This window comes from Lygodium microphyllum, chromosome 14 (genome assembly GCF_053477565.2).
Source record: "Lygodium microphyllum isolate KBCC chromosome 14, Lygodium_microphyllum_v1.1.10, whole genome shotgun sequence".
Classification (NCBI taxonomy): Eukaryota; Viridiplantae; Streptophyta; class Polypodiopsida; order Schizaeales; family Lygodiaceae; genus Lygodium; species Lygodium microphyllum.
The window spans coordinates 96639069-96666204 of record NC_141148.1 but is presented as its reverse complement, the minus strand read 5'-3'; the positions used below and the strand labels follow the sequence as shown (position 1 = coordinate 96666204).

Genomic DNA, 27136 nt, shown 5'->3' with positions numbered 1-27136 from the left:
AAGCAAATACAAAAGCTAAAGCGTGCTAATTGTAAATTGGGCTTTTTTTTTTTAGTTTGGAAATCAATAATATATCAAATACATGCTTTATGGAGTGCTCACACAAGGCATGGGGGGAGATTGTACCCAATTAGTCTTTTGCTTCATGTCGTGCAAGTCTTTTTTCTTGTTTTTTATGCAAAAGTAGAGTTCTTTTGTTCTTGGGGACCTTTCGGCGCTCACTACGCACACATACAACATCCGATCTGTGCACCACCTTCCTTGCGAGTCCTCAAACTCATTAGCGTATCTCTTACCTTTTCATAGGACCAAAATTTTAGATTTTCTTTTTTAAGGTTTTGATTGTCTAAAGTTTGTTCCTAAGGTTACATGAACTCCCTATTCTACTTCCAAATCTATTTTTTCAAACAAAAATAATGTAATCTCTCCTAGTCCATTCATCCTAGCCTATCTCACAGTTGTTTCAGAGCTACTTCTAATGTATTTTGGAGTATTCATTCTTATTCCGTTTCAATGTCATGCTTTTATTCAGATGCATGATAAAGAGAATGTATGCTGCTATGGTGATTCTGTTGAATCCCAACAATGGAACCAAAACATCAGAGCTTTTCCAAACTTGACACCGAACTTGACAAAACACTTATTGTTTCAAGTGTTTCTCCCATTTCAGCAATGGCTACCTCTCACATAGCTGATGCATCGCTTGCACTCATTGATCTATCCATCCTTTTCTCAAACCCCATGAAAGCAAGAATGAATAAATCAATAAGGGTGTAGTGAGCTCACCTTCTTATCTTCTCCTCAACGTTGTGATATGAAAGCTCAAAGATAGCTTCAGGATCCATGGGTGATGTTGGTTCCACTGCCTTTTTCGATTCCGTCACTCTTCCCATTTAATGGTTAACATCGAGGCAAAAAGGTTGGACGTTGCCATCTCTTTTTGAAATATAGTAGATTATTAGGAGTGCTATCTTAGGGAGAATATGGGAAGGAAAGAGATCTATTTTGTTTAAGGGAAAAACTTGGCTTCTACGAGATTTGATGGATTGCTTTGATATCTTTTATCGCTATATCATTAGGTTGCTTAGAGTCAACTCAAGTGATGCTAGTTGTAAGCTAGTCATTTTGAACTTAGAAAGCTCCTATTGATCTGCTATCTCTTTTGTAAGGTTGTATTTTCTATACTTTTAATACAATCTCTATTGTATTTAAAGAAAAAGAGGTCTGTCTTAATATATCAATTTGCATGATACTAAACTTCAGTTTCTCATGAACACTCTAGAAAGGTTTGCACATGATGCATCACGGACTCAAAAAATGGAAGGCCCAAAAATCGTGGGAAAATATTGTGTTCCATTGCTTCCTTGTTTATTTCGACAAATGGTAGCTTTTAACTCCTTTATGCTGCAACACACATGGAACAAAGATGGAACGGAGGAGATGCTATCCTTACTTCATGTGCACTAAACTTGAAATCAGGGTCCACATCCAAGTCCATGGACTTAGGCGTGAAGTAAAACTGAAGTAAAGGTATCATAACTGCACTCTTCTAAACTTAACCTTGACCCCACCACTGCCAATGAGAAGAGAGGCTTTGTGTGCAACCATTTGGAGGAGAGAGAATGCAAAACCTACCAAACAAATGACCACCATGCCATTTTAACTCTAGCTAGTTCATGAAGTACCTTTATTTTTGGACGTACTGCGTGAACTACAAAAGTTATAACACAAAAGACTAGTCTAGTTAAGTAAAACATCCACAAGTAAAAATTACCTTGGTGTGTCGTGACTCTCAATGAACCTTTTTTTCGCTTCTAGGCATGCTCGGGAGTCGGTAGGTCATGAGCCTTGATGCATACATGATACGCCCATTGCCCCCGCATGAGAGGATATCTTGCGGAATTAAAAAAAAAAAAACCTTAAAACTACCATTTAATGTTGGAGGCAAGGGCGACCAAGCCGCGTCTCTGGCCTAGTCAAAAGAGTCAAAGGACAATATCCGTAATACTTTTAGCACGGATAAGCACGCCCCTTCTTTTATTGGGCAAACCAGAATAGGCGCACAGGCACTGCAAAATAGCAACAGGCAAGCTCCCAAAAGAGAGAAGAGGAAGAGAGTACTCGTAAGTCGTAACTTGCTCGCTCGTTAAAAGAAAAACAGAAAGATCGAATCAACTGTCTATCTTTCTTTGTTACAGGGAAGAAGAAGAAGAAGAGGCCTTTCCCTTCTCTATTATTAGGCGAGCTCTTGTAAGCAAGCTGCAAGGTTCTCTCCTTTGACCAGGAAATGCAGGCTTTCTTGTGGTTTGTTGAATGCTGATTTCATTCCTTTTCTTGTAAAGGAAAGAGGAACACATCCGCCCCGACCCGATCTCTCTCTTTCTTTCCGACAGGGCTCCTCCTTTCACTACCACGGCACGGTCCCTCTCTCCGACAGGGTTCCCCCTTTTGCTGCCGGCTCGGGTGAGTCCGCTACCTGTCCAGATAACACTAATTTAATGTCTAGATTATCGTTTTAGCTTGTTCTTCCTTCGTTTCCCTCGTTTTATTAGCATTCCGCAAGTAACAATGTGTCCGGCACAGCTAGCAGGTCGTCGGATAGTCGTCTTCGTTTCTTGTTTAAGAATCAGCAAAGGAATTGATCCTATTTCAAGGTACAGCTTATGGCTTCTTCTTCACACACTATTTTGTAATGTATGAGAGAGAGAGAGAGAGAGAGAGAGAGAGAGAGAGAGAGAGAGAGAGAGAGAGAGAGAGAGAGAGAGAGAGAGAGAGAGAGAGAGAGAGAGAGAGAGTCTACAATCATAACCATTCTGGATTTGCCTTCGTTGAGTCGGATCAGTGCTTTTGTTCTACTCTTGAGGTGTTATCGTAAGGACCTGACAGCTTCGTCTGCGTTTTGCCTTGCAAATCAACTATTCAGGCTGGCAATATGGATCGGAACAACTTTGGCATGAAGTGCTTGGTTCCCTCCAAGTCGATGGATGAGCACATTCGCCATCTAGTCCCTGACAAGGTTTCTGATGATGATAAGCTTGTGGAGTATGACGTGCTGTTGCTCGATTCTTTTCTGGAGGTCCTCGAAAATCTTCATGGTGAAGAGATGAAGGAAATGGTAAGCTTGTTATTTGCAGAACCTGGCCTTTTTAGCTTCTCTCACACATGCATTGATGGTCCTCTGCTCTTCCATTTCACTCAAGGTTCAAAGCTGCTATGGCCTTGCCGGAGAGTATGGCAGTCCAGAGGGTCATTCTGATTCTGCAAAGCTTGGAGAGCTTGGCGAAATTCTGAATTCCCTTGGGCCTGGAGATTCTATCGTGATGTCTAGCTCTTTCTCGCATATGCTGAATTTGGCCAACTTGGCCGAGGAAGTGCAGATTGCTCATCGCCGTCGGTTGAAGCATAAGAGTGGGGATCTTGGTGATGAGAACTGTGCTATCACTGAGTCAGACATTGATGAGACCTTCAGAAGGCTTGTATACGATTTGCAAAAGTCCCCCAAACAAATTTTTGAGGCTCTAAAAAACCAGACAGTGGACTTGGTTCTAACAGCTCATCCCACACAGTCTGTTCGTCGGTCACTGTTGCAGAAGCATGGCAGGTTTGCTTTTCGTCTCCCATTGTTTCTGACAGTTGTAAGCAAGTAGCAATGAAACCTAGTAGGCTTCCCAGTATTGAAGGACAGAAAATTGAAAGCAAGCTATGCACAAATAGTTCTGTTTGATATCAGGCTCTCATCATTGAAATTCCTCCTTGTGTTACTTGTTCTCGTAGTAACTTAGCTGCATTGATCTGTCTATTAAAGCTGTCTATTAAAGCTATCCATGTTGAATGTAAATGGAAACCAGACTCTAGAGTGGAAATTACTAAAATTATTTTGGCACGATCGAAATCAAGTCATGTCAGATACCATCTTGTACCTTGTCTGATAATCTGTACAAACAGAGCAGGTTTTTATATTCAAAGTAAGGATTCAGAACTTTCAAATGGTGGTCCGGAAATGACATAATCTTGTGATTTTATAGGATTCGATCTTGTTTATCCCAACTCTACCAGCCAGGCATCACACCTGATGAGAAACAGGAGCTTGATGAAGCACTACAAAGGGAAGTAAGCCTCTCATTATCTCAAATTTAATGACTTAGTTTTATCCGAGGGTTTGGTCTTGATCTTGAGTCTGCATTGCTGCTTTTAGATCCATGCTGCCTTCCGTACTGATGAGATAAGACGCACACCTCCTGCTCCACAAGATGAGATGCGCGCCGGCATGAGCTACTTTCATGAGACAATCTGGAATGGGTTGCCCATGTTCTTGCGCCGAGTGGACACTGCCCTCAGCAATATTGGTGTTGATGAGAAGTTACCCTACAACGTGCCTCTGATACAATTCTCATCTTGGATGGGAGGTGACAGAGATGGTAAATTTACTATTCTTTGTGCTTCTCAATTTATAGTTTGGTCGAACGACATATTAATCTGTGAATTGCTATGTAATATGCACTAAGTGGGGCATAACCTTGCAGGAAATCCTCGAGTGACCCCAGAAGTCACCAGAGATGTTTGTCTGCTAGCTAGGTTGATGGCTTCAAACTTACACTTCTCACAAGTAGAGGATTTAATGTTTCAGGTAAATTTCTGACCTGCTGTCCATATTATTATGCACTCTGTCTAATTTAGCTTATGTGAATTGTATTTCAATGTTCTTTCCTAGTACCTCTTTGGTGCTTGTAGCACGTGCGGGTTGCAATGGCATTTCATTAATGCAAATGGCCCATGGGACCCGGGGCCAGTTGCACTGCTCTGAGCAAACAGTATGAACAGGGTCTAATTCTTCTCTCATTCAATGACCATTGTAACACTTCAGGGCAGTAACAGTATTAAAATTATGTAAAAGCAATGCACAGGGCAGTAGCATCCCTTACATCTGCCAACCTCATAGAAATACAAGGCATGAATCCCTCTCTCTCTCTCTCTCTCTCATCTCATCGATTTGATGCCTAGCCTGAGTTAAACATTCGTGCTGCAGCTGGAGATACCACTTTACACAGAGTGCTTGTAGAACTCAGCCATAGGGAACATCGACTGTTCAGGTTCTTTGGTCGTTGCAATAGAGAAACTCATCTGATGCAAGCCCAGATGAAGCATGAGTGGAAGCCATTCAACAATCATCTTTTGAAAGTTTTACCCTCTAATTCTAGATCTGATACTTACAGTGTATATCACCCCAAGGTCACTGTTTAGTTTCTCAAAATGTGTTGTCAATGCCTACTTATATCAGTGTACAAAATGTTGCCATCTTCTACTTGCTGTTTGCTGCAGCAGTCATGCTGGTTTATGACCCTGCTGTAGCCTAGTCCATCTGATAGCCAAGAAAGGGGCATTTCAAGCAGGCCGCCCCACAGGCAGATTGAGGAGTGTCCTCGGGGCCACTGTTCCATGGCTTGAGAATTGCATTGGGATCAGGAGTTTGACAATTAGGTGTTCTTCAGTTTAGGATCTTCTTTTCAAAGTAGTTTTTACTTCTTATGACAACAAGGTGGCTCAACAGCTTACCTTTTCTTGTTTCACAGCTATCTATGTGGCGTGGTAGCGATGAGCTTATGGCTAGAGTACAGCAGCTGGAAGAGTCTTCTAGGAAAGATGCAGCAAAATACTACATGGGTAAGTAACTGATTGCTTAATGAGCATTTCCCTGCTTTTCCATCCTTGTGGATGGTCAACAGTCTGAATAAGCTTGCTGTTATTGCAGAATTCTGGAAGCAGATTCCTGCTAGTGAACCATTCCGATTTGTATTAGGCGATGTGAGGGACAAATTGTATAAAACCAGGGAAAGGATGCATCAACTTCTCTCTCTCGGAAAGTCTGACATACCAGAGCAAGATACCTTCACTTCTGCAGATCAGGTTTGTCTCTAAAATTCAGTTTACAAGTTTGTGAACTTGAAAAATGCACAAATTTCAAAGATACGTGTAGGGTTAAGACTCACAAAATTTTCTGACTACGTTTCCATGTGAAATAACTCAGATCCTTGAACCTCTAGAACTGTGCTATCGGTCACTTTGCGCAACAGGTGACAAAGCGATTGCAGATGGCAGTCTTCTTGACTTTATGAGGCAGGTATCTTGCTTTGGGTTAAGCCTTGTGAAATTGGATATACGGCAAGAGTCTGATAGGCATGCTGATGTGATGGATGCCATTACAACCCATTTGGAAATTGGATCCTACAAAGAGTGGTCTGAAGAGCAGCGGCAAGAATGGTTGCTGTCAGAGCTTAGATGTAAACGACCTCTTTTTGGTGCTGATCTACCTAAAACAGACGAGATATCGGATGTGCTGGATACGTTCCATGTGATAGCAGAGTTGCCACCAGATTCTTTTGGGGCTTATATCATTTCAATGGCTATGACCCCATCTGATGTACTTGCAGTTGAGTTGTTGCAAAGGGAGTGCAAGGTGACTCATCCTTTGCGAGTTGTACCTTTGTTTGAAAAGCTTGCAGATTTGCAAGCAGCTCCTGCCGCTATGGCTCGCCTCTTTTCAATTGACTGGTATCGCGATAGGATCAGTGGTAAGCAAGAGGTTATGATTGGCTACTCAGATTCAGGTAAAGACGCTGGACGGCTCTCAGCTGCCTGGCAGCTCTTCAAGACTCAAGAAGATCTTATTGCAGTGGCCAAACAGTATGGTGTTAAGCTAAACATATTTCATGGACGTGGAGGTACGGTTGGAAGAGGAGGTGGTCCTACTCACCTTGCCATTTTATCACAGCCACCTGACACCGTTCATGGTTCCTTGCGGGTGACAATTCAGGGCGAAGTCATTGAACAGTCTTTTGGTGAAGAACATTTGTGTTTCCGAACCTTACAGCGGTTCACTGCAGCTACACTGGAGCATGGCATGCATCCTCCAATTAAACCCAAACAACAGTGGCGAGAGTTGATGGATGAAATGGCATTGGTCTCAACTGAAGAGTACAGGTCAATAGTTTTCGAAGAGCCAAGATTCATGGAGTACTTTCACTTGGTAAGAACTCTCTGCTTCCAAGCATAGAGTTGGTATCAGCAACAAAAAGTTTTCTTCCTTAGTAAAAGCAGGTCTTTTTGTTGTTTGCTGATCTATCCATCCTAATGACAGGCAACGCCAGTCTTGGAGTATGGGCGCATGAACATTGGAAGTAGACCATCTAAGAGGAAACCAAGCGGTGGCATTGAAACTCTCCGTGCAATACCTTGGATTTTTGCATGGACACAAACTAGGTTTCACCTTCCTGTCTGGTTAGGTTTCGGTGCTGCTTTCAAGACAGTACTGGCCAAGGATCCTAAGAACCTGGAAGTGCTGCAAGAAATGTACAGGGAATGGCCCTTTTTTAGAGTTACAATAGATCTAGTAGAAATGGTGTTTGCGAAAGGAGATCCTCGGATTGCTGCCCTTTATGGTGAGCTCCTTGTTACTGCTGATCTGAAGTATTTTGGTGATATTCTTCGGGCCAAATATGAGGAGACCAAACAACTCCTTTTGCAAGTGAGAATTCTTTTGTTTGTGTTTAAGCATATATTGGATAGGCATGATGACCTCCGAATAGAATTGCCCTTTTCTGTAGTTATACCTGTATGCACGACTCATGAGTGCTCTTTTGCAGGTGGTTGGGCATGATGAACTGTTAGTGGGAAACCCATACTTGAAGCAACGGCTTATACTACGGGAGCCATATATAACCACCTTAAACATACATCAAGCGTATACGCTGAAGAAAATGCGGGAAGGCCATCGTGGGCAAGTGTCTCCTTTAAGGAAGTCCAGAAGTTCTGCTGCTGAGTTGGTTACATTGAACACCACCAGTGAGTACGCTCCTGGACTGGAAGATACTTTGATCCTGACCATGAAAGGCATTGCGGCTGGCATGCAGAATACGGGTTAAACTAAGTCGAACTATCCACGAGTCACAACACATGCAGGAGTTTTGTTCATGTACATGCGCGCGAATAGATTCTATTGGAGGGCGGAACAAAAACTGCAGTCTAATATTATATGTAATATAAGCTTATCATGAAGATTGATGAATCGCAAATGTTAGATATTGGAAAAGCATTTTTGAATCGATGCGGTATCCCACCCAACGTGAAAGTAGGGGAAATGTAACCGTCGGTTGAGATAAGGGAACCCTACAGGGTAATGGGGTCAATAAAATGATGCCTCCATAAGCAAAACACACCACGCCCCACACCCCTCACTCCTCGCCCCAATTTTGTGGCTATTTGTCACAGAAGACGCATCATCTTTAGCCGTCTGAAGCTACACCACAAATATAGGTTTAATGCGAGTCGAAATAGTTGAGCCATGTGACTCAACAGCCTAAATTGCTTTCGATACATAAGATCTTCATTGTCCACAAATTTAAGGCTCTAATCTGTAATTTCAGTTTTTTGGTAATCTCGTGAGCGGACCAGCCCATAGCTCACTATATCTGCGTGGGAGCCCCAAAACTCCCTTGTCCCTCTTGAAAGCAAGTAAAGTCGTAATACGTAGAAGAGCTTGCACAGCTAAACATCTAGATGCTCTAGCGGGGTGCCTCAGAGAAGGTTGACATCCAGCCTTGCACTTATCATATGTTTCCAAAAGTGTAATGACCTATGTTTTTCACTATATTTGAAGACCTATTGCCACCATGTAGCTCATTCCCAACCAGTTCAGGTATTGGTCGGGAGTCCAGAGTGACCAGTTTGAACGTGCGAAAGAATTCTTGAAGAATAAATAATAATTTTTAGAGCATGAAAAGCTATGTTGGCCGATAAGAATTATTGCACATGTGAAGGTGGGAGCGAAACCTTTTGAACAATGCTTCTGTTGATGATTGGGAAGGGTTTGTAGTCCACAATTTGGTGGTAAACACCAAGGCATCAAAACTCGTAGATTGGGCATTTGGATCACGTCATGGATGCAATACACATGCTAGTGGAGACATATCCTACGTCTTTTGGGTATTGGAGAGCGTGGTCAAGGTATATGAATTTTTAAGCAATAGGCAACTTTTTTGTTGATTATGCATATGATACATCTTGCAAGCAACACGAGTTCTTACTTCCAAAATTTTTGTCATGTAAGTAGCATGACACATCACACTTGCCTAAATCTTTTGTCATACGGGCTTGCACTTCACCTATTTGAATTTTTTGTTGATTGAGCATGGGGCATATCATGCAAACAATGTTGTGCTTATCAATGAAGTTAGTTGAAGAGTAGTATCTTACTTCTTTGGTAGTTATTGGTATATAATACTAGATGCTTCATGCTTAGGCCATGCAAAGGACATCACAGAAATAGAGTGCACTTCTACCTTAAGAGTGGATTTTGGAAAGTTCAAGGTTTGTGGCATCCTTGCCCATACAAGGCTTGAAATGAAGACATCTTGATTGTTTGTTGATGTGCAATGTTGTAGATAAATTCCATAAGAGATAAATACTCAATCCATTGTCTCGATTCTTTGCCACACTATTAAGATATTCTTAGTAGTTTGTTTCTCTCTTAGTTTGATTATTGGTTTATGGATGATATGCAATACTAAAGCAAGATTGAGTCCCAATGGCTCAAAATAAGTAGGTCTAGAACTTTGTGGTGAACTTAAGAGTCCTATCACTCACTATGTTTTTTGGTAGTCTATGTACCTTGCATATTTCCTTAATGAAAACTAGGGCAATGTTAGGTGACTTGTATATAGTCTTTGATCGGAAACAAGTGTATGACTTTGGTTAATCTATTCGCCACTATCATGATAGAATCATATCCACTAGTAACAGTAAGTAATCCAACTACAAAGTCCATATTTATCGATTTCCATTTCCTTTGTAGAATATGAAAGGATTACAATTTTCTAGGCATTTTTGATTTTTTGCAAGCTTGATCCTCTCACAAGTTAGACATTGGGTTACCTATTGTAGAATATCACCTTTTTAGTCTTGGGTGATAGCTTTTGCAAACTGCATTAAGAGCCTTAGCATATTATGTATGTTGAGCAATTGGGCTCTAGGATAGGGTTATTGGGTATTGACACAGTTTTTAGGCTTTGTTTCTCAACCATATTGTTGAGGAATGCTTTTTGGCTCAAGACATTTGCCATAATATTATCCTTTGGTAGATGGTATTTGATCTCAAAATCAAACTCTTATAGTGTTTCTATCCACCTTCTCTGTTTGATGTCTAGATCAAATTAGGTGAATATCTACTTAAGATTCTCATGATCTATTACTGAAGCAATTCTTCTTTACAATAGATAGTGTTTGCATAGTTTTAAGGTATGGATTACTACAAGTAACTCAAGATTATAAGTAGCATAATTTGACTCATAGAGCTTCAACATCCTTGAAGTATAGGCTATATGTTTCTCTTCACATGTACAGTAGAATAGTCATGGACAATCATAAATAAGAAAAACCATAAGTTTCATAAAATGAGAAAATAGACATATCCCTTTGCATGGAGCTTGCCTTTTAAATAGGCACATGAGTACATTGGATGCCTTGTGATGAAGAGTTCTCTTTGACTCACCTTAGATTATTATCAATCCAACTGAACATCCTCATCTCTCCAATTCTAAGGTACAATCCAACATTGTGTTGCAAATAGAGAAGGCACCACTCATATGCATGTGCATACAAAAGTTTCAATACTCCTCCCTTGGTACCTTATTTATCTACTACAAGGTGGTCAGGTGGTTACATTAGTTACATTGATTGTCAATTGTTTCTATGCACCCCAACCCTCTCCTTTCCCTCCCTCGACCCCTAGCAACTACTACTAGTGGGTGGTTAGGCTCTTTGTCATTAGGTTTTCATGTCTTCAAGTCTTTAGAAAAAGTGTCATTCTACCTTTCTATCTTGGTTATTTTTCTCCCATGGTTTGTCTTTTGAACCTACATGCCTCTTCATGATATCCAATGTTCTTATAGTGATTGCACTTGGGTAAGTATTTTAGTCTACATTCTATATTGATGTGTCCTTTTCTCTTGCAATGGTAATATTTATTGGGGGCTTTCTATGTAAAAATATAATGTTCTTTTGCTATTAGATGAGTTGACTTGTCCTTTAAGTTCCTTTTATTTCAAAAGAAGTGAAGATATGCACCCTTCAAGGTTAAGTGACTCATGTATAAGGAGTGAATCTTTCATGGACTCATATTTTCTTGGGAGGCTTGCAAGAAGCATTGTATTGGTGTTCTTTTCAAGGATTCTGACTTTGATTTCTTCAAATTGATTAATTAAACTTCTTAATTTTGATGGATGTTAATGAAATTTTGAATTTATGGTGGAGACTATAAAAACCAAAATTTAAGTACATCTCTCAATTTTTCCTTTTGCATCTAAAATTTTATTCAACTCCTATTCTTCCTTTGCTATTTCTTTGATATTAAAGTGGTGGATAAGGTCGAGAGTAAGATGTAAACCAATTTAAGTAAGTATTTGTTTATCCTTTTCTATCTACTCTCTAGTTAATAATAGCGGTATGTCATCTCAAATTACGATCCATAGTTTTTAAGAATGAGTAGAGATTGCATCGAAGTAGCCCAAGTGTGATACTTCTATTGAGATGTTGAGCTCTACATGAGTTGGCATCCACTATGTGCCTTTGTGATGTGGCACAATATTATTCACTAGCGTGTTAGGTGATTGACATGAGAATACACCAATGATTCTAGAGTTGGACTAAAACCATGTAATCCATCCTTGGTTATGGCACATTTATTGTGCCATCTCTTTCCTCATAGCGGGTTCACAGTTAGTGACCACGTATATATACATTGTGCTACGTTCATATTAGTCTTTTATTATATTATAGACTTAGTTATTTTGAATGGAAGAAGAAGAAAGAAAGAAGAAAAATATTTCAGTCATATCTCTCTATGTGCTCAAGTTTCCATTGCTTTTGTGTGTGTGCTCTTGGTCTCTTCACCTCCATTCTCTCTTATCTATTTTCATAGTATCACAGCCGTCCCACGATTGCGTAGAACTCGATTGAAGGCTAAGGTGAAGGCATTGGAGCATAAAAGCAAACAAGCAAGCAATATGTGAGAAGCTTTTCCACCTTGCTAGATTTGCCTTAGGTTATAGCTGCCTGCAATAGGCTCCTAAGGCTACCAGGGTTGTAGTCTCCAATTGCAATGAAACTTGTGAGCATAAAAAATAGTGTATATGTTGTAGATAAGACCTTTAGGGCTATCCCATTGTGATTTTGGGCATTTGAGGTCACTTCAGCCTTCATTCTCGACCTGCAACTGGTCTTGACAACAGTTTTTAAGTATATTGTAGTTTCGATTGTATTTGCCATTTACAAATGCACATGCTACATATTTTGAATCTGTAAGGTTTTAGGTGTTTGCTAGATTACAGACACAAAAGGCATTTGCATACATGTTACAAATCGCAATTACTATTGTGCACTCTGTAAAAAAGGTTGTATGTTGATAACTTTAACCAAATTGTTAGCGAGAAGCTTAATAAGAACAATTATCCTACATGAAAGCTTAGGATGACAAATTTCTTGAAGAGCAAAGGTGTTTGGAATTACATTGAAGGAGACATGGTAGTGGCACCTGAAGTTCCTACACGAAATGCTACTATAAAATAGTTAAAGGTTAAGAAAGATTTGGAGTAGACACAGAGTAAAGTCATATATTAGCTATTTATCAGTATCACAGATAGCATGATGGACTATTTGCAAGAATTTGAAACCCCTACTATTGCATGTAAGAATTTGGCAAGGTTGTTTGAAGTAAATACAAAGGCCAGAAAGCTGCAGCTCAAGTTAGAGTTAAATCAAGTGAAAATAGAAAACTTGTCCATTAATGATTATACCTTGAAGATCAAGAGTATTTTGGAAGCACTTGGATCTATTGGTGTAGTAGTTAATGATGATGGTATTGTGCGTGCATGCTTAGATGGACTTGGAGATGAATACAAGAGCTTCAAGTTATCTATGAATACGAGGGAAGATATCCCTGATTTTGCAGACTTGAATTCTATATTGATACTTAAAGAACCTTGGGTTGGATTCATCTTCTTCTTAAAGTAAGAACAAGTTTGAGTAGGTGTTTTACTCTACTAGCAGAGGTAGAGGTCAAGGTGGTGGTTGTAGTCAAGGTTATGATGCACAACAAAATAAAGGAGGACAGTCACGAGGAAGGGGGAGCCAAAGAGCATAAGGTGTAGATTGTAATAGGTAACAAAACTTTGGTGATAGCAGAGAGTACTAGCATTGTGGTCATAAAGGTCATATTTTTGAAAATTGATTTAAAAAGAAAGCTAAAATTAGAAATAAAAAAAAGCAACAAGGTAACTATGCATCCAATAGTAGAAACAATGATGACAGAAGTGAACAATTTTTTGTTATGTAGCAATACATAAATACTATGATTATTGATGGTTCATTAAATAATGATGTATGGTACGTAGATTCAGGTGCTGCTAAGCACATGACTTCTAATGGAGAGTGGTTTAGAGAGATGTGTAGTCTAGAGTCTTCAGGCTATGTAGAAACAAGTGATGATACAAATCACCCCATTACTCATGCTGGAAATGTTCATTTGAGTATTCTAGATGGAAAAACTAAGTACTTGACTGATGCGTTGTATGTATTAAATATTACAAAAAAATTGGTTTTTGTTGGTTAAATGGTAGAATAGGGATGTAAGTTTGATTCACATCTAATGGTTGCTACGTAGAAGATCTAAAAAATGATTGCAAGTTGATTGCAAAAGGAAAACCTGGTGGAAAATTGTTTACTCTTGATGTTAAGTCTACTTGAAATGGATATTGCCATGTTTGCATAAGATTCAGGTGTTATGGCTAATATTGAAATTTGGCATAAGAGAATTGCTCATGTGAATGTGTAGTGGCTAAAGGACATTGGCTAAAGGACATGTAATCAAAATAGATTGTGGATGGCTTTTAGAGTTAATGGGATGGACAAAGTATATGAAGCATGCCAACTTGGAAAGCAAGGCATGCATTTTTACATAAAAATCATGTATACAAGAAGCCACTTGAATTGATACATTCTGATGTATGGGGTCCTACAAAGACTACAACTTTGAGTCGTTGTAGGTATTATGTTTTCTTTATTGATGATCATACTCGCAAAGTATGGGTTTACTTCATGCGTGAGAAAAATGATGGGGTCAATTTTTTGTTTTTTTGCAAAAAAATGGTATACAGAGGGAGTATACATGTAGATATATTCCCTGGTAAAATGGAGTTGCTAAGTGGAAAAACATGTATATTGCAGAGGTGGCTCATGCATTGATATAATAAAGAAACTTATCTCATCACTATTGGGCTAAAACAGTTGCTGTTGCTGTATACATTATGAACAGGACACCCACTACTACTGTACATGGTATGATACTCTATATGTAGAAAGCCAAATCTGTCTCTTCTCAAAGTATTTGGATGCATTGCTTATGTGCATATTCTTGATGAGTTGCACAGTAAATTGGATCCCAAAGTAGGAAAATATGTATTTGTTGGATATTCTCTTGAGCAAGAGAGATATAGATGTTATAACCTTGTTGCACATGAGCGGAGAGTTAGTAGGGATGTTGTTTTTGATGAAATGAGTAGCTAATATAGTAATGTGCAGCATATAGTTGGGGTTGATGACCATGAGAGTGTAGTTGCACAAAAAAGAGGTCAACAGTCACATACATTGAGTCAACCACAAGAGTCTCCAAGTCATTGTTCTATTGATAGACCTTAGAGTGGTGGCAGATTGAGGTCATAGGTTACTCCACCAAGTACATCACAGATGTCAAGAAAGGTAAAGAGAAAGTTGGGGACTCACCTATTGTGATAGATGTATCATCAGGTTTCTATCATGTTTATGCTAATTCAAATGGCTCTAAGCAAAGCTTGGATGAGGAGTTTGAGATTCCATCTATTAAAACACTTGGTGTGAGAAAGGCATAAGAGGATGTTGAAGCATCTGGTAGCGATCCAAGTTCAGGCAGGTCAAGTAAAGTGAGAAAGCCAATGCATCGATTGACATATGATAGCTATGTAGCTCATCACTATGCATACATGGTTAAGGTTGTGCAAGATGTGGAAACCACTTGTTTTGAGGATGCAATGGGTAATGAGTATTGGGATTGTGCTATGGATGTAGTAATGGCTGTACTTATGGATAACATGAACTATTATTGTCTGGCTTGCGTTCAAATACATAAATGAATGTGCAACCATTTCTAAATGAGATGATAAAACATTGTGCACCGCTATATGAACAAACGGTATATGCTTTGTTGCATTAAAAAATGACACATGGGAGTTAGTGTCCTTACTTGAAGGTAAGAAAGCTATTAGTTGCAAATGGGCTTACAAGGTCAAGCATAAATCAGATGGATCTATTGAGTGCTATAAGACAAGGCTAGTTGGCAAAGGGTATGCATAGACTATAAGGACTGTCATAGCATTGGATGCATCAAAAGGTTGGATCATGCATCAAATGGATGTTAAGAATGCCTTCTTGCAAGGAGAGTTGCAAGAATAAGTTTATGTAGAGTAGCCATATGATTATGTGAATGAGAAGCATCCATATTATGTATGCAAGCTTTGTAAGGACTTATATGGGCTGAACTAAGCACCTAGTGCATGGCATGATAGGATTGCATAATACCTTGTCAGCATTGGATTTCATAGAGCACAAGTTGATCACTCACTCTATATATGTAAGAGTAATGCATGTATTGTGGTAATTACTATATATATGTATGATTTGATCATTGTGGATGATAGTGAGACAAAGATTGACAATGTGAAGAGCCGTCTCAAGGCTGAATTTTCAAGGAAGGATTCAGGAGAGCTGCACTATTTCTTAGCATAGAGATAATCAAGACTCTAGAGGATATATGGTTGTCACAGAGAGTATGCATTGGATATGTTGAAGAAATATGGTATCACTGATTCTAAGCCTATTTCTATACCTTTGGATGTTAATGCTAAGCTTAGTACACATGAGGGTGACTTCATCGAGGATGTTACTATGTATTGAAAGATTGTGGGTAGCCAATCTAATTGACGATCACTAAGCTAGACCTAAACTACACGGTTGGTTTGGAGAGTTAGTTTATGCAGTTCAACGGAAGCCACATTTGGATGCAATGTGGTGCACATTGTGCAATGTCAAGTCCACATTGGACTATGCCTTATTCTATGGTATAGGTTTACCATTGGACTTGTATGGTTACATAGATGCACATTGGGTTGGTAGTATTTCGGATAGGAGATCTACAAGTGATTGTATGTTTTCCTTAAGCAGTGTTGCTGTTACTTGGACCAGGAAGAAACAACCGATAGTTGGTCTAGTATAGAGATAGAGTACAGAGGTGCTACAATTGCAGCATGTGAGGTAGATTGGTTACACAAGCTACTTGGTGATTTGAGAATGCAGGTGGATAAGAAGGTTATCATCTATTGTGATAACCTTAGCAGCATTCAATTGGCTAGAAATCTAGTGTATCATACATGGACCAAATACATAGAGGTCCATTATTATTTCATTCGAGAAAGGGTTTTCTCATTTTATCAAACTTATGGCTTTCCTTGTTTATGATCCTCCATGACTATTCTATCTTACATTTGATATGAAATCCAATTAGCTCTCATTGTTTCCATCTCTTAAGCATGTAGCAATCTCTACACATTTGGTCTAATCCTCTTTCCCATATGACATCAAATTGAGAGTTTTTCCCTTCTTCCTTCAACACCCATGTTGCGACAAAAGATGACATTTCTAGCTTACATGTTGTTCAGCTATTAGAAAAGAAGAAGAAGCAATAGTCTGCTACCATCAGCCCTACACCATCATTGCTATATATTGTTGTGGCTTGCTTCTACTACTAAGACAAAGAAAATGAAAGAAAAACTCTTTAGTTGGTTGTTCAATGTTGTGTGATCATTGTCCACACAAGATATCACTTACTATGACTAAGACTTGTAATAGAAGATGCATAGACATAGAGGGAGAAAGAGAGAGAGAGGAGACATGTGATCAAGGTCATTTCCACCATGGCTTTTGCCACATCAAACTTTGCTGCCTTCTCCCCACTATGCCGCACTTATAGTCCTCATCACTAGCTAGCAAACATACATTTTGGGTGTACATTGAATCTTCCTCACCACAACATGTTGCCCTTGTTATCCTCAAATATCCTATATTATGTTCTTTCTTTTAATTCTTTCTTTCCAAAGAAGGTGTTATCTAAGGCCTTACTTGAATCCCTTTTACACATACTCAAAGTTGAACTAGTTTGGTTTAAGCCATGTTCACATGTTGCAACTCTGAATAGTTAAGCTAGGTACATATAGAATTAATTTAAGTTATACATTTTATGAGCTACATCTATGCTACAATGTATTAAATGGTCTACAAGCTCTCTTATTCTTAATGGACTTAGATACTACCATGGTAAATAAACCAATAAGACCTCTTCGTAAAAATCATGGCCTCAAATTCCAATATTTCATTTGGTATTGTAAATTTCAAAGGGGGGGAGTTGAAAACAGATAAGAGGGGAGGGAGGTGAAGTGACAAAGAGCACACACACACAAAAGCAATGGAGACTTGAGTATACAAAGAGATAGAGCTAAAATCTTATTCTTCTTCTTTTTTCTTCTTCCACTAAAAAGAACTAAGTCTACAACATGATAAAAGATTAATATGAAAGTACCACAAGATATGTACACACGATCACCAAGCGTGAATCTGCTAGGAAGGAAGAGATGGCACAATAAATGTGCCATAAACAAGGATGGACTACCTAGGTATAGTCTAACTATAGAATCACTGGTGTCTCCTTACGTACTTAACACACCAATGAATAATATCATGCCACATCATCAAGGCACGTAGTGGATGCTAGCTCATGTAGAGCTCAACATCTCCATACTCCCCCTTGAGCTTAACATGAGCTCGCGAACTCCAAGCATAGTATTGAAGTGTCAAAGCTTCTTAGCTCCCAAGGCCTTGGTGAAAATGTCAGCAGCTTATTCCTATGTGCTAACATAAACCAAGTCAATCTTTGAATAGAGCTTGCCCTCTTAAATAGGCACATGAGTACATTGGATGCATTATGTTAAGTCCTCTATGACTTGCCACCTTAGATCCTTATCCATCCAAATCAATAGCATCATCTCTCCACACTCTAAGGTGCATTTCATATTGTGTTGCATACAAAGAAGGCACCACTCTTATGCATGCACATACAAATGTTTCAACATCATGTACAAGTACTTCTCCAATTGCTAGTGCACTTGCATCAGTGAGTACCTCAATTAGTTAGGAGAAGTCAAGAGTTTTACCACTAGGGCATTAGTTACAACTTCATTGAGTTTATTGAAGCTCATTTGATGTTCAATTATCCATGAGATTACAAATTTTTTCATTAAGAGATTAGTGAGGGGTACTATTATGAGGAAATAATCCTTGATGGAGATTCGAGATTACATGTTAGTCCCAAGAATCCTTGGATTTCCTTCATAGGATGTCTTTCATCTTTGCAGGGTCTATTGAGATTCTATTGGTAGAGATGATGTATCACAATTAAATTTGTCATTGAAGAATATACATTTTCTCTTCTTGGCATAAAGCCCATTTAATGTAGGGTTTGTAATGCAATCCTTAGATGATTTTCATGGTCTTCTAGTGTTTTGGAGTATACTAATACATGATCAAAGAATACTAGCACAAAATCATATAGATATGTTGGAAATATATATTGCATAAGTCAATTGAATGCTGCCAATCTAAATGGTATGACCAAGAATTTCAAATGATCATGTCTAGTGTCAAAGGAAATAATCATTTCTTGCTCCTTAATATGGATTTGGTCATATCTAGACCTCAAATCTATCTTTGAAAAGACGGTTGCTATAGTAGTCAATCTAGGAGCTCATCTATCGTGGTTATATGATATTTTTTCCTGAGATTTACTTAATTTAGTCCTCTTAAGTCAACGCAAATTTTGAGAGATTCATTTTCCTTTATTTGGAAAAGAATAGACGTGACCTAAGGCAAATTACTTCAGTTGATGAATCCCTGCTCAATCAATTGTCTCAACTATTTTACAAGCTCAATGGCTATAGGTATGGCCATTTTCTATGGTCATTTGGATATTGATTCAGCTCCAAGACTTAAACAAGGTGAATATTAGAATTCAATTTCTCAAGGATTTAAGAGCTTCCTCCCTTACTCACTTTGTAACAAAATTTTATTGCAATCCTTATTATCAAAAAGACATTAGATGTATTAGGTTCTCAATCATGGATTCCTGTAATGGCACAATTACAAAAACAAGGGGTTTCTTTGATACTTCTAAGGCTCTATAAACTATAGGTAAAGGAGGGCATCCTCTGATAGCATATCCATTTTGGGAAAGTCTTTTGTGTACAATTATATGACCAAGAGGTATAATTGAGGTGCAAAAAGTAGGAAAAGACAATCATCAAAGGGGGGAGGATTGGATTGACTAGGGCAGCCTGCTACGATTGAAGATGGCTTTCTACTAATGCAGAGAAGCCTATCAATGACGATAGTCTTGATATAGCTACCAAAGGAAGTGACTTGCCATAGCTTGTGTGGATGGATGATCTATGTGAGGAGGATATTTTTAAAGTTTGGTTCTTGTATTGCAAAAGGTGGGCTACTATTGAGCGCTAAGTAGAGAGGAAAAATGGCATACCAAGCACTACCTTTAGATGAATTTGGCATTGGCAAAAAAACTCCAGAACAACAAAGCTAATGTAGTAGGGTGGCTATTGTTTTAAAAAGAAGCCATGGACAACTTTCACGTTGTTCTAGTTTGGAAGCTATGAGAGCTAGCATTAGGTTTGGAGAGGCATGATGAAATAAAAGATGGCTAGTTTTAGAGCTTCTAGATATATGAATATGGGGGAGAAAAAGATGAAATAAAAGGAGCAAAAAAGTAAAAAAAGTGGACACCTATTGCAGGCCAAAAATAGGGGAGCAATAGTGGAAGATCTAGCTCTTAGATTGCATACAAGACAACAAAAATTGAAGATTCATGAGAACCTATATTCTACCAAAGGAGCCTACATCAAAAGGTAGACAACAACATACTATGGATCATAGAAAAAAACAAGAGGTTTTATAGCGAGTAATAGGTGAAGACAAAGCTAACCGAGAGAGCACCAATAAAAAACAGGCAACTAGCTTTTAGGCACTTGTTTAGGCAGAGTTTGTAGTAGGGGCCAATAGTAGATTAAACGATGGAGGTGAAGTGGAAGTTGAAGATTAGAGTAGGAAAGGAAACGACATATGCTGAGAAGACCATAAAGGGAAAATTTGGTTGCCAAGTAAGTTGGAAGCTACTGTTTTGATAGTTGCTTCCAAGTAGATTAGTAAGAGAGAGAAGGTGCTACTACCATTCAAAGTTCTAAGTGAATATAAAAAAGATAACCTCCTTCAAACCACTGTAACATATATGTAGTTGTGTTTTTATCCATATTAAACTCTTAGTATGCTTGATTGTGCATGTTAGTGTGGGTTTCTTTCTAACAGTTGAGTGTGTGTCATCATTCACGGTGTCCCCCTACTATTGAGGAGTGTTGCGAGTGATATTAGTGTCGAAAGACATATGAATCTTGAGAGGATAAAGTGGAAAACACATTTCTTGAATTTCATGGAAAGAAGAGTGAGGATCCTCAAAGGTTCCTTGAGAAGCTAGAATTAGGGTGCATTATTCAAAGGCATAGAATTTTCCATGGAAGCTTCAAATCTTGAAGTTTCAACTTTTGGATGATAGTAGAAGTTGGATAGAAGCCTATGAGAGTAAAGAATCAAACTAACATTCATGTTTAGCTCGATTATGAAGCACCAAAACAATAACTTCTTGACCAATTTCAAGAGATTGAAACACCACAAGACCTTTGGAAAAAGATTAAGTTGTGTTATGGGAAAGAAGATCAATCCATTGAGTTATTTTCCCTAGACTTTGAAGAAAGAAATTGGGATCACAAACAGCTCATTGTGAGAGATGGAGAGTGAGCACCAACAATGTTGAAAGTGAAACACTTTGTGGAGAAACTATAAGGAGATGTGAGGACAAAACTTGAAATCAAGGAACCAGACTCATTTGAAGAGATTGTGAGAAAAGCTATAAAGAAAGAGAGAAAAGATGAAAAGGAGAGAGCCATTTGAGGTACTTGAAGAGGAGAGATCGAGCATTTATGCTAAGGAATCAATCCTAGAAGACAATGATTAGAATTTCCAAGTGTATATAGGACCAGAAACTCACTTACCACTAGAAATTGAAGATTAGTTAGCTAGGAAAATGCAAAATATGAGACTGTAGCATTGAGAAATAGACAATGGGGTAGAGGAGTTGTTACTCTGTATACTATAGTTAGTGGGCACCTATCACTATCAATTCATTCTTTATTCTTTTAGTAATATTTGAATAAAGGGAAGAACAAAACACATTGTGACTATTTGAGTTCCCACATCTTGTGTGTGTGTATATGTATGAATATATATCTATATAGTTTCTGACACACTGCAATTGTGATAGTCTTTAGTGCCAGTTGTTTTTGGCTTCTTTCTTCTTAGTTTCTCACAATTGGTTGTTGGCATATTGTTGTAGTTTATTATTGCAACGTGTCATTTTAACTTGATATATTCTATTTGAGGGCATTCATGTGGACTTGATAATGTTTTGCTTACAACTTATAGACATCTCATTACTTGATTTAGTAGTGGTTTTGGGGCTGTTTGCAAGGTATTACAATAACCCATCTTGCCCTTTTTTGTACTTCCTTGGTTTCATTATGGCTAGTGGTTCTTGTGACAGTACTATCTTCAATATTGAGAAACTAGATGGGACCAATTATAGTTATTGTAAGACCTAGATATGGCAGGTCTTAGTGCAAAAATTTTAGGTTAGACCACTAAAAAATGGGGGTGACAAGCTCGAAAACATTGCAATTGAGGATTGGGATAAACTGGATGAGCTATGCAAGTCCATAATAGTTTTATCACCCTCTTAAGCACGTTCACTACAACGTTGCAATTGGAAATTAGATTGCATATGCGCTTTGGATATAAATTAAGAATCTTTATTACAAGCAAAGTCCTACCTCTCAAATGTATTGGCTAAAACAGTTGATGGACCTTCGCTTGAAGGAAGGGAATTCTGTGTATACCCACTTGAATGAGTTTCACTCCATCATTATCCATTTAGCTTCGTATTAGGATATTGAGTTCAGAGATACTTTGCATCCTTATTTCTACTTGATACTCTATTTGAGTCATGGGACACCTTTCGTATGGCTCTCTGTGCTAATGGCTAAAATTGTAGGATGCTGAGAGTGCCCTCTTGAGACTGAAGAGGTGAGTAGAAAGAATGTAGTTGCTTCCTATACGTCACATGCATTGAGAGTGAGAGAGGCCAAACAGGATGGAAATGGCCATGGTAGAGACTCAAACAAGTCTTGGTCTAGGACACATGGATAGTCTTGTGGTAAGTCTCATGGCTGTAAGTCCGATCTTACTTGTCATTATTGTGGGAAAGCAGGTCATATTTGGCAAGAATGCCATAAAATGCATGAAGACAAGCGCAAGGAGAAGGGAAAGGGTAAAGTGTAGGACAAGAATGATGATTGCAACATTATGTCTAACAAGTCTAGTTTCAAGATTGAGGAGATTAATAAAGTGCAGCTTGATATATCTGATGATCTTATCTTGGATATTTCTTCTTTGGATACTTCACAATTGACTGATGCTTTGTCAAGATACACTCAATATTGGTTGATATCTAATGCCATTTGTGAAATTCCAAATATTTTTGGATTATTCATTGAAATCTTGAAAGAAGGCTTATATGAAGGTGGTCTTAGGCCATCCAAAGTGGAAGTCACATTAAAGTGCCAAAGTTTTTGTCTAAGCATGTGAGGCTCACTAATTTTGAAATGTTTACACATGCCCTTGCACAAAATGGATGTGGTTTGTTTCGTCTTATTGTTTGCAAGTGTTTTTAAAGAAACTAGCCTCTAGCTACCACATATTCATTCATCTCAAAACTAAATATTTTTTTAAAGACATGGTCTCTAGTTGATATGCTAGTTGTTTCAATCTATCAAACAACAATGGTTTCTTTCTAAAGCTCCAAGAAAAACATTTTTATCCATGGATAAGCCATGATTCAAATTGAAAGAACAAAAATGGAGGTCAATCCCACTTTGCTGAATAGTTTCTTAACCCTTAGGAAAAGTTTGCAAGGTCTATCGTTAGCTAAGAATTTTGAGGTGCAAGTTGAATGTGAATCATATCATTAGTTCTCAAGTTCACATGAACTTAAATTACACTTTTAACCTATAAAAAGATGCCTTTTAAGGACCATGAAACATAGTTGAGGGCCATACAACTTTATTGGCCATGGAAAAGAAGACTAGAAAACTTATAGGAAAGAGGGAACTAATGAAGAGCTAATGTATCATGACCATCTTTATCTTTCTCACTTATTAGAAGGTGAAAGGATAAATTTTAAACATTAGGTCAAAAATATTCCTAAGGGTTTCTATTGTCCCCTCTCAAAGAAGCAAACAATCACTAGTAGGTCCAAGTTTGCACATTGCACAACCTTCATGGTAGCATTTATATAGCTATTTAAGAAGTATGATATATCAATTACTTTAGTAGTAGGTACATTTGATCCACTCAACTACCCTCACTAAAAGTCATCTTTACACTTTGAAATGAATCTATGCATGCATTTTAATATAATATCTAGCTCATAAAGTCAACTTTACGCTCTTAAAATTGACTTAGCACTAACCAAGCTCTAGTTGGGAGTTATATTTGTAATTTTTCACATATAAAAATGGAGAGCATGCAAGAAAAGAGAGAAAGTGCTAATAAGGTCATGGCTTAGTGGTTTGACTGTGGGTTGAGTTACATGTGTGCATGAATTCAAACTCTGTGCCCCATATCCTTTGAGGCATAATAAAGTATATATTTGTGTCTTATAAAAGGAGGAAGTACTCATGGATTTTCTAAGAAGGGAGGGTACCAAGAACACAGTAAGTGTGGTAAATAGATATATATACCCTATTAAGGAGTGGAGTTGTGGGTTTATAGCCCACTCAAAATCATTCAATTACACTTTGTGCACCATTGAAAGTGGTAGCAAAATTTTTCAAGCATCAATTGAATTATCTTACTCCAACATCTTTAGTTATATGCTATCAAAAGTTAACAAAAGCACGAACATAAGCATGGCTCTAGGTAGGCCCTCATCATGAATAAAGTATTGAAAGCTTTTTCTCAAGCCAATTATCAAATGTTCCACAAATTCTTGGAAGTAAATAGATGGAAAATTTAGCAAGTGACCATAATGAAGTTTCTTCCACTTCAAGATAATTGCTACATCTATGGCACATAACCTCACTTGTTGTAAGTCAAAAGAAACTTAATTAAATGATCACATCTGAGACATAGTTTCGCATCACAAGTTCACTGCCCTTTGCAACACAAGATATGTGGACAAAAATATTGTATTGGTAGAGATAGGATCTATTTTTCCTTCAAGTAGCATTTAATTCTCAAAAGGAGGAAGCTAACTTGAAACAATTTTGTTAGAATGCCAGTTGACAATGTATGTCTCATGGTATGTATATTGGAGATGCATTAGATAGGCGCTAGTTTTACTCTCTTCTAAATCTCTTAGAGTGCTACATTTTCACTCCCCAAACAGTAAAAGTATAAACTCCTTAACAACACTCATAATATGTTTAATCTAGCCTTGTCGATTTAAAGAGAAATTTTTGTCAGAATAAAGTCTTGTTTGGAATGATCAACCTGCCAAAACAGACTCTAGAAGCTAAAGGAGTAACAAAATTATCAAACTTGTTTTTACTATATGCACTTTACAATATTCCATGAAGACAAGTGAAATGATCAAATATAGCTAAATATTGACATATTTTCAAGCCATATTCTTAAATGTAGTTGTCAAAACACCATGGATTTGCATATAATACTATGTCTCTAACATGAGCATTCGACATAGGTATGTGATATGTTTTATGTGTTCATGTGAGTAGAAAAACATGTGCAATCTTATTTGGATATCATCTCAACACTATTTAGATTTTGTATCAATTTGATAACCTATAATATTTCCACATTGACTAATAGAAGGTCATAAGAAGTTATATTTATTGCCATTAAAAACTTTTGTGTACAAATCCTCTCTAAATCCAAGGATACCTTGAATGGTAGTAGCTCGACAATTCCAATTTCATACCAACCAAATTGGACCACAACGTTGTGGAGTTCTTGGATATCTTATCACATCCTTTTAGATATCTTATCACATCATTTTGATGACTAAATATCAATACATAATTCATATTAATACTCCACATTAGAAGAGTGCTTTAGGTTGAGAAAGTATGCACTTAATTCAAGTGTGAACATGAATCTCTTAACTAAAAGTAATCAATCTACATTATAGAAAGTAGAAACTTAAGAAATATGGATGACTTTATCATATGTAGCAAATAATATTTTCACAAAGATTGCTATGCATTAAGAAGGTTGGAAAGTTTCACAAAGATTATTATGCATTAAGAATGTTGGAAATTATCATCTTATAATACAAGTCAAGTGACTATTTTGACTCTTCAATGTAGATGTGGTTAAAGTAGGAAATTCATGTGTAAGAGTGACTACTGGTGATAATAAGAAGGGAGATCAACTTGAGAGCATGATGATAAATTGAATTCAACAAAGAAAGGAATGTTGGAGATAAAAAAAGTTTTAGTACAAAAGCAATGTTTCACATTCATCAAAGGGAATAAAAACATGAATGTATGTTCCATTTTCCTCTACATATCCTCATGTCACATCACTTAGCATACATTCACTCAACTTTCTTGTGTACAAAGAACTAGTGACCATGTTGCCTTTCATATGATCAAATAAAACCTTTCATACATATGCCCACTTTGTCTCCAGCCTATTTGGTATTGATGAGGATGATTTCATGTAGAGTTCCCCCTACTTTCTTGGATACTAAAAATATATATAGCAAGGTCTTCTTTCAAAACTAGTAGTTGGTACGGTTGTCTACAAAAAGTTTCAATAGATGAATTGTTGCACATATTTTTCTTGAGTCTAGATGCCACACCTTGAACTTCTTATTTAGTACCATCTAAGGTATCCAAACCAATGTTTCTAAGACTAACAACCATCTAAATCAAATTATATCATATGACTTCAATTTTCTATTTCTTCGACTCTTTGAGTTACATTGCAAGATTGTTCAAGCTAAGTGACTATGTAGCACAATTGTCTATATCTAAATGTATTTTTAACTGCTCATTTTGTGTCCTTAACTCTTAAAGTATATTTGGGGCCCTTTAAACTTTGTAGGGGAATAATTCATTGCAATTCTTACATGCTAAGGATATCCCTTGAATATCCGTAGGCTCATCTAGTATGTGAAAAACATTTGATAGTGATAGATGAACCAATTCATGTAAATCTCTCCTACATGCATTTATATTCCCAACCATCTACTTGATGCATCACCTCTTCGTGTTCTTGTTTATAACTGTCCATGCATGCAAAGTAAGAAAAAATATCATTAAATTTCTCATTAGTAAAGAATATATAAAGTTCACGGAGCATTGGAATTTATACAAGATGTGCAAATGTTCTAGGTTTTTAATAATTGGGCTTGTAAAGCACACAATGGATAATGTGAGAGTAGAAATTTTAGATTCAAAGCACTTATTCTAAACCATCCATGTTCATCCATGATTTTCCTTGTTCACATAGAGTAAAATACTTGCAATACTAAATAGCCATGTGATTGCAATTGTAAACCTTTTGTACAATCATATATTTGTCTAATGGTAAACAATTGTATAATCATGACATATTTTTATAATGGTAAATCATGGTATAATTATGACATTTCTATCTAAATTAAGAGGTGTGAACATTGGAATGATTAAATGTGTATGCTAAGAATAATTGTGAAGGTTAGAAATATAGTATTCAAGATCATTATCATGAATCATATTTCTAGATTTCTACCTAGAATCTCCACGCTACATTTGCTAGTGTTTTC

At 37.6% G+C, this 27136-nt stretch overlaps 1 protein-coding gene across 5 annotated transcripts; it reads left to right on the top strand.

Moving 5' to 3' along the window:
- The first annotated feature begins 2043 nt into the window (after nucleotides 1–2043).
- On the top strand, nucleotides 2044–8526 carry LOC148025880 (phosphoenolpyruvate carboxylase-like). 5 transcript variants are annotated; one of them, XM_087693139.1, is made up of 14 exons: nucleotides 2044–2123; nucleotides 2199–2250; nucleotides 2343–2463; nucleotides 2584–2654; nucleotides 2924–3115; nucleotides 3201–3601; nucleotides 4026–4110; nucleotides 4196–4418; nucleotides 4524–4627; nucleotides 5571–5661; nucleotides 5750–5904; nucleotides 6026–7024; nucleotides 7136–7522; nucleotides 7641–8526. In XM_087693139.1, exons 5-14 carry the CDS (start codon nucleotides 2933–2935, stop codon nucleotides 7917–7919), a joined length of 2907 nt encoding a protein of 968 aa, XP_087549265.1. In that variant the 5' UTR covers nucleotides 2044–2123; nucleotides 2199–2250; nucleotides 2343–2463; nucleotides 2584–2654; nucleotides 2924–2932; the 3' UTR covers nucleotides 7920–8526. The 5 variants fall into 5 exon arrangements, with proteins under 5 accessions (XP_087549265.1, XP_087549267.1, XP_087549268.1 ...); XM_087693140.1 differs by having other exon boundaries at nucleotides 2105–2123; nucleotides 2199–2266; XM_087693141.1 differs by having other exon boundaries at nucleotides 2046–2250; nucleotides 2591–2654.
- The last annotated feature ends 18610 nt before the right edge of the window (nucleotides 8527–27136 follow it).

Bases quoted from the DNA above. Each gene is read 5' to 3' on its own strand.
- LOC148025880 (XM_087693139.1), top strand. From the start codon at position 2,933: ATGGATCGGAACAACTTTGGCATGAAGTGCTTGGTTCCCTCCAAGTCG. The intron at 3,116-3,200 runs GTAAGCTTGTTA...ATTTCACTCAAG, and splicing joins GTGAAGAGATGAAGGAAATG to GTTCAAAGCTGCTATGGCCT. The intron at 7,025-7,135 runs GTAAGAACTCTC...TCCTAATGACAG, and splicing joins TCATGGAGTACTTTCACTTG to GCAACGCCAGTCTTGGAGTA.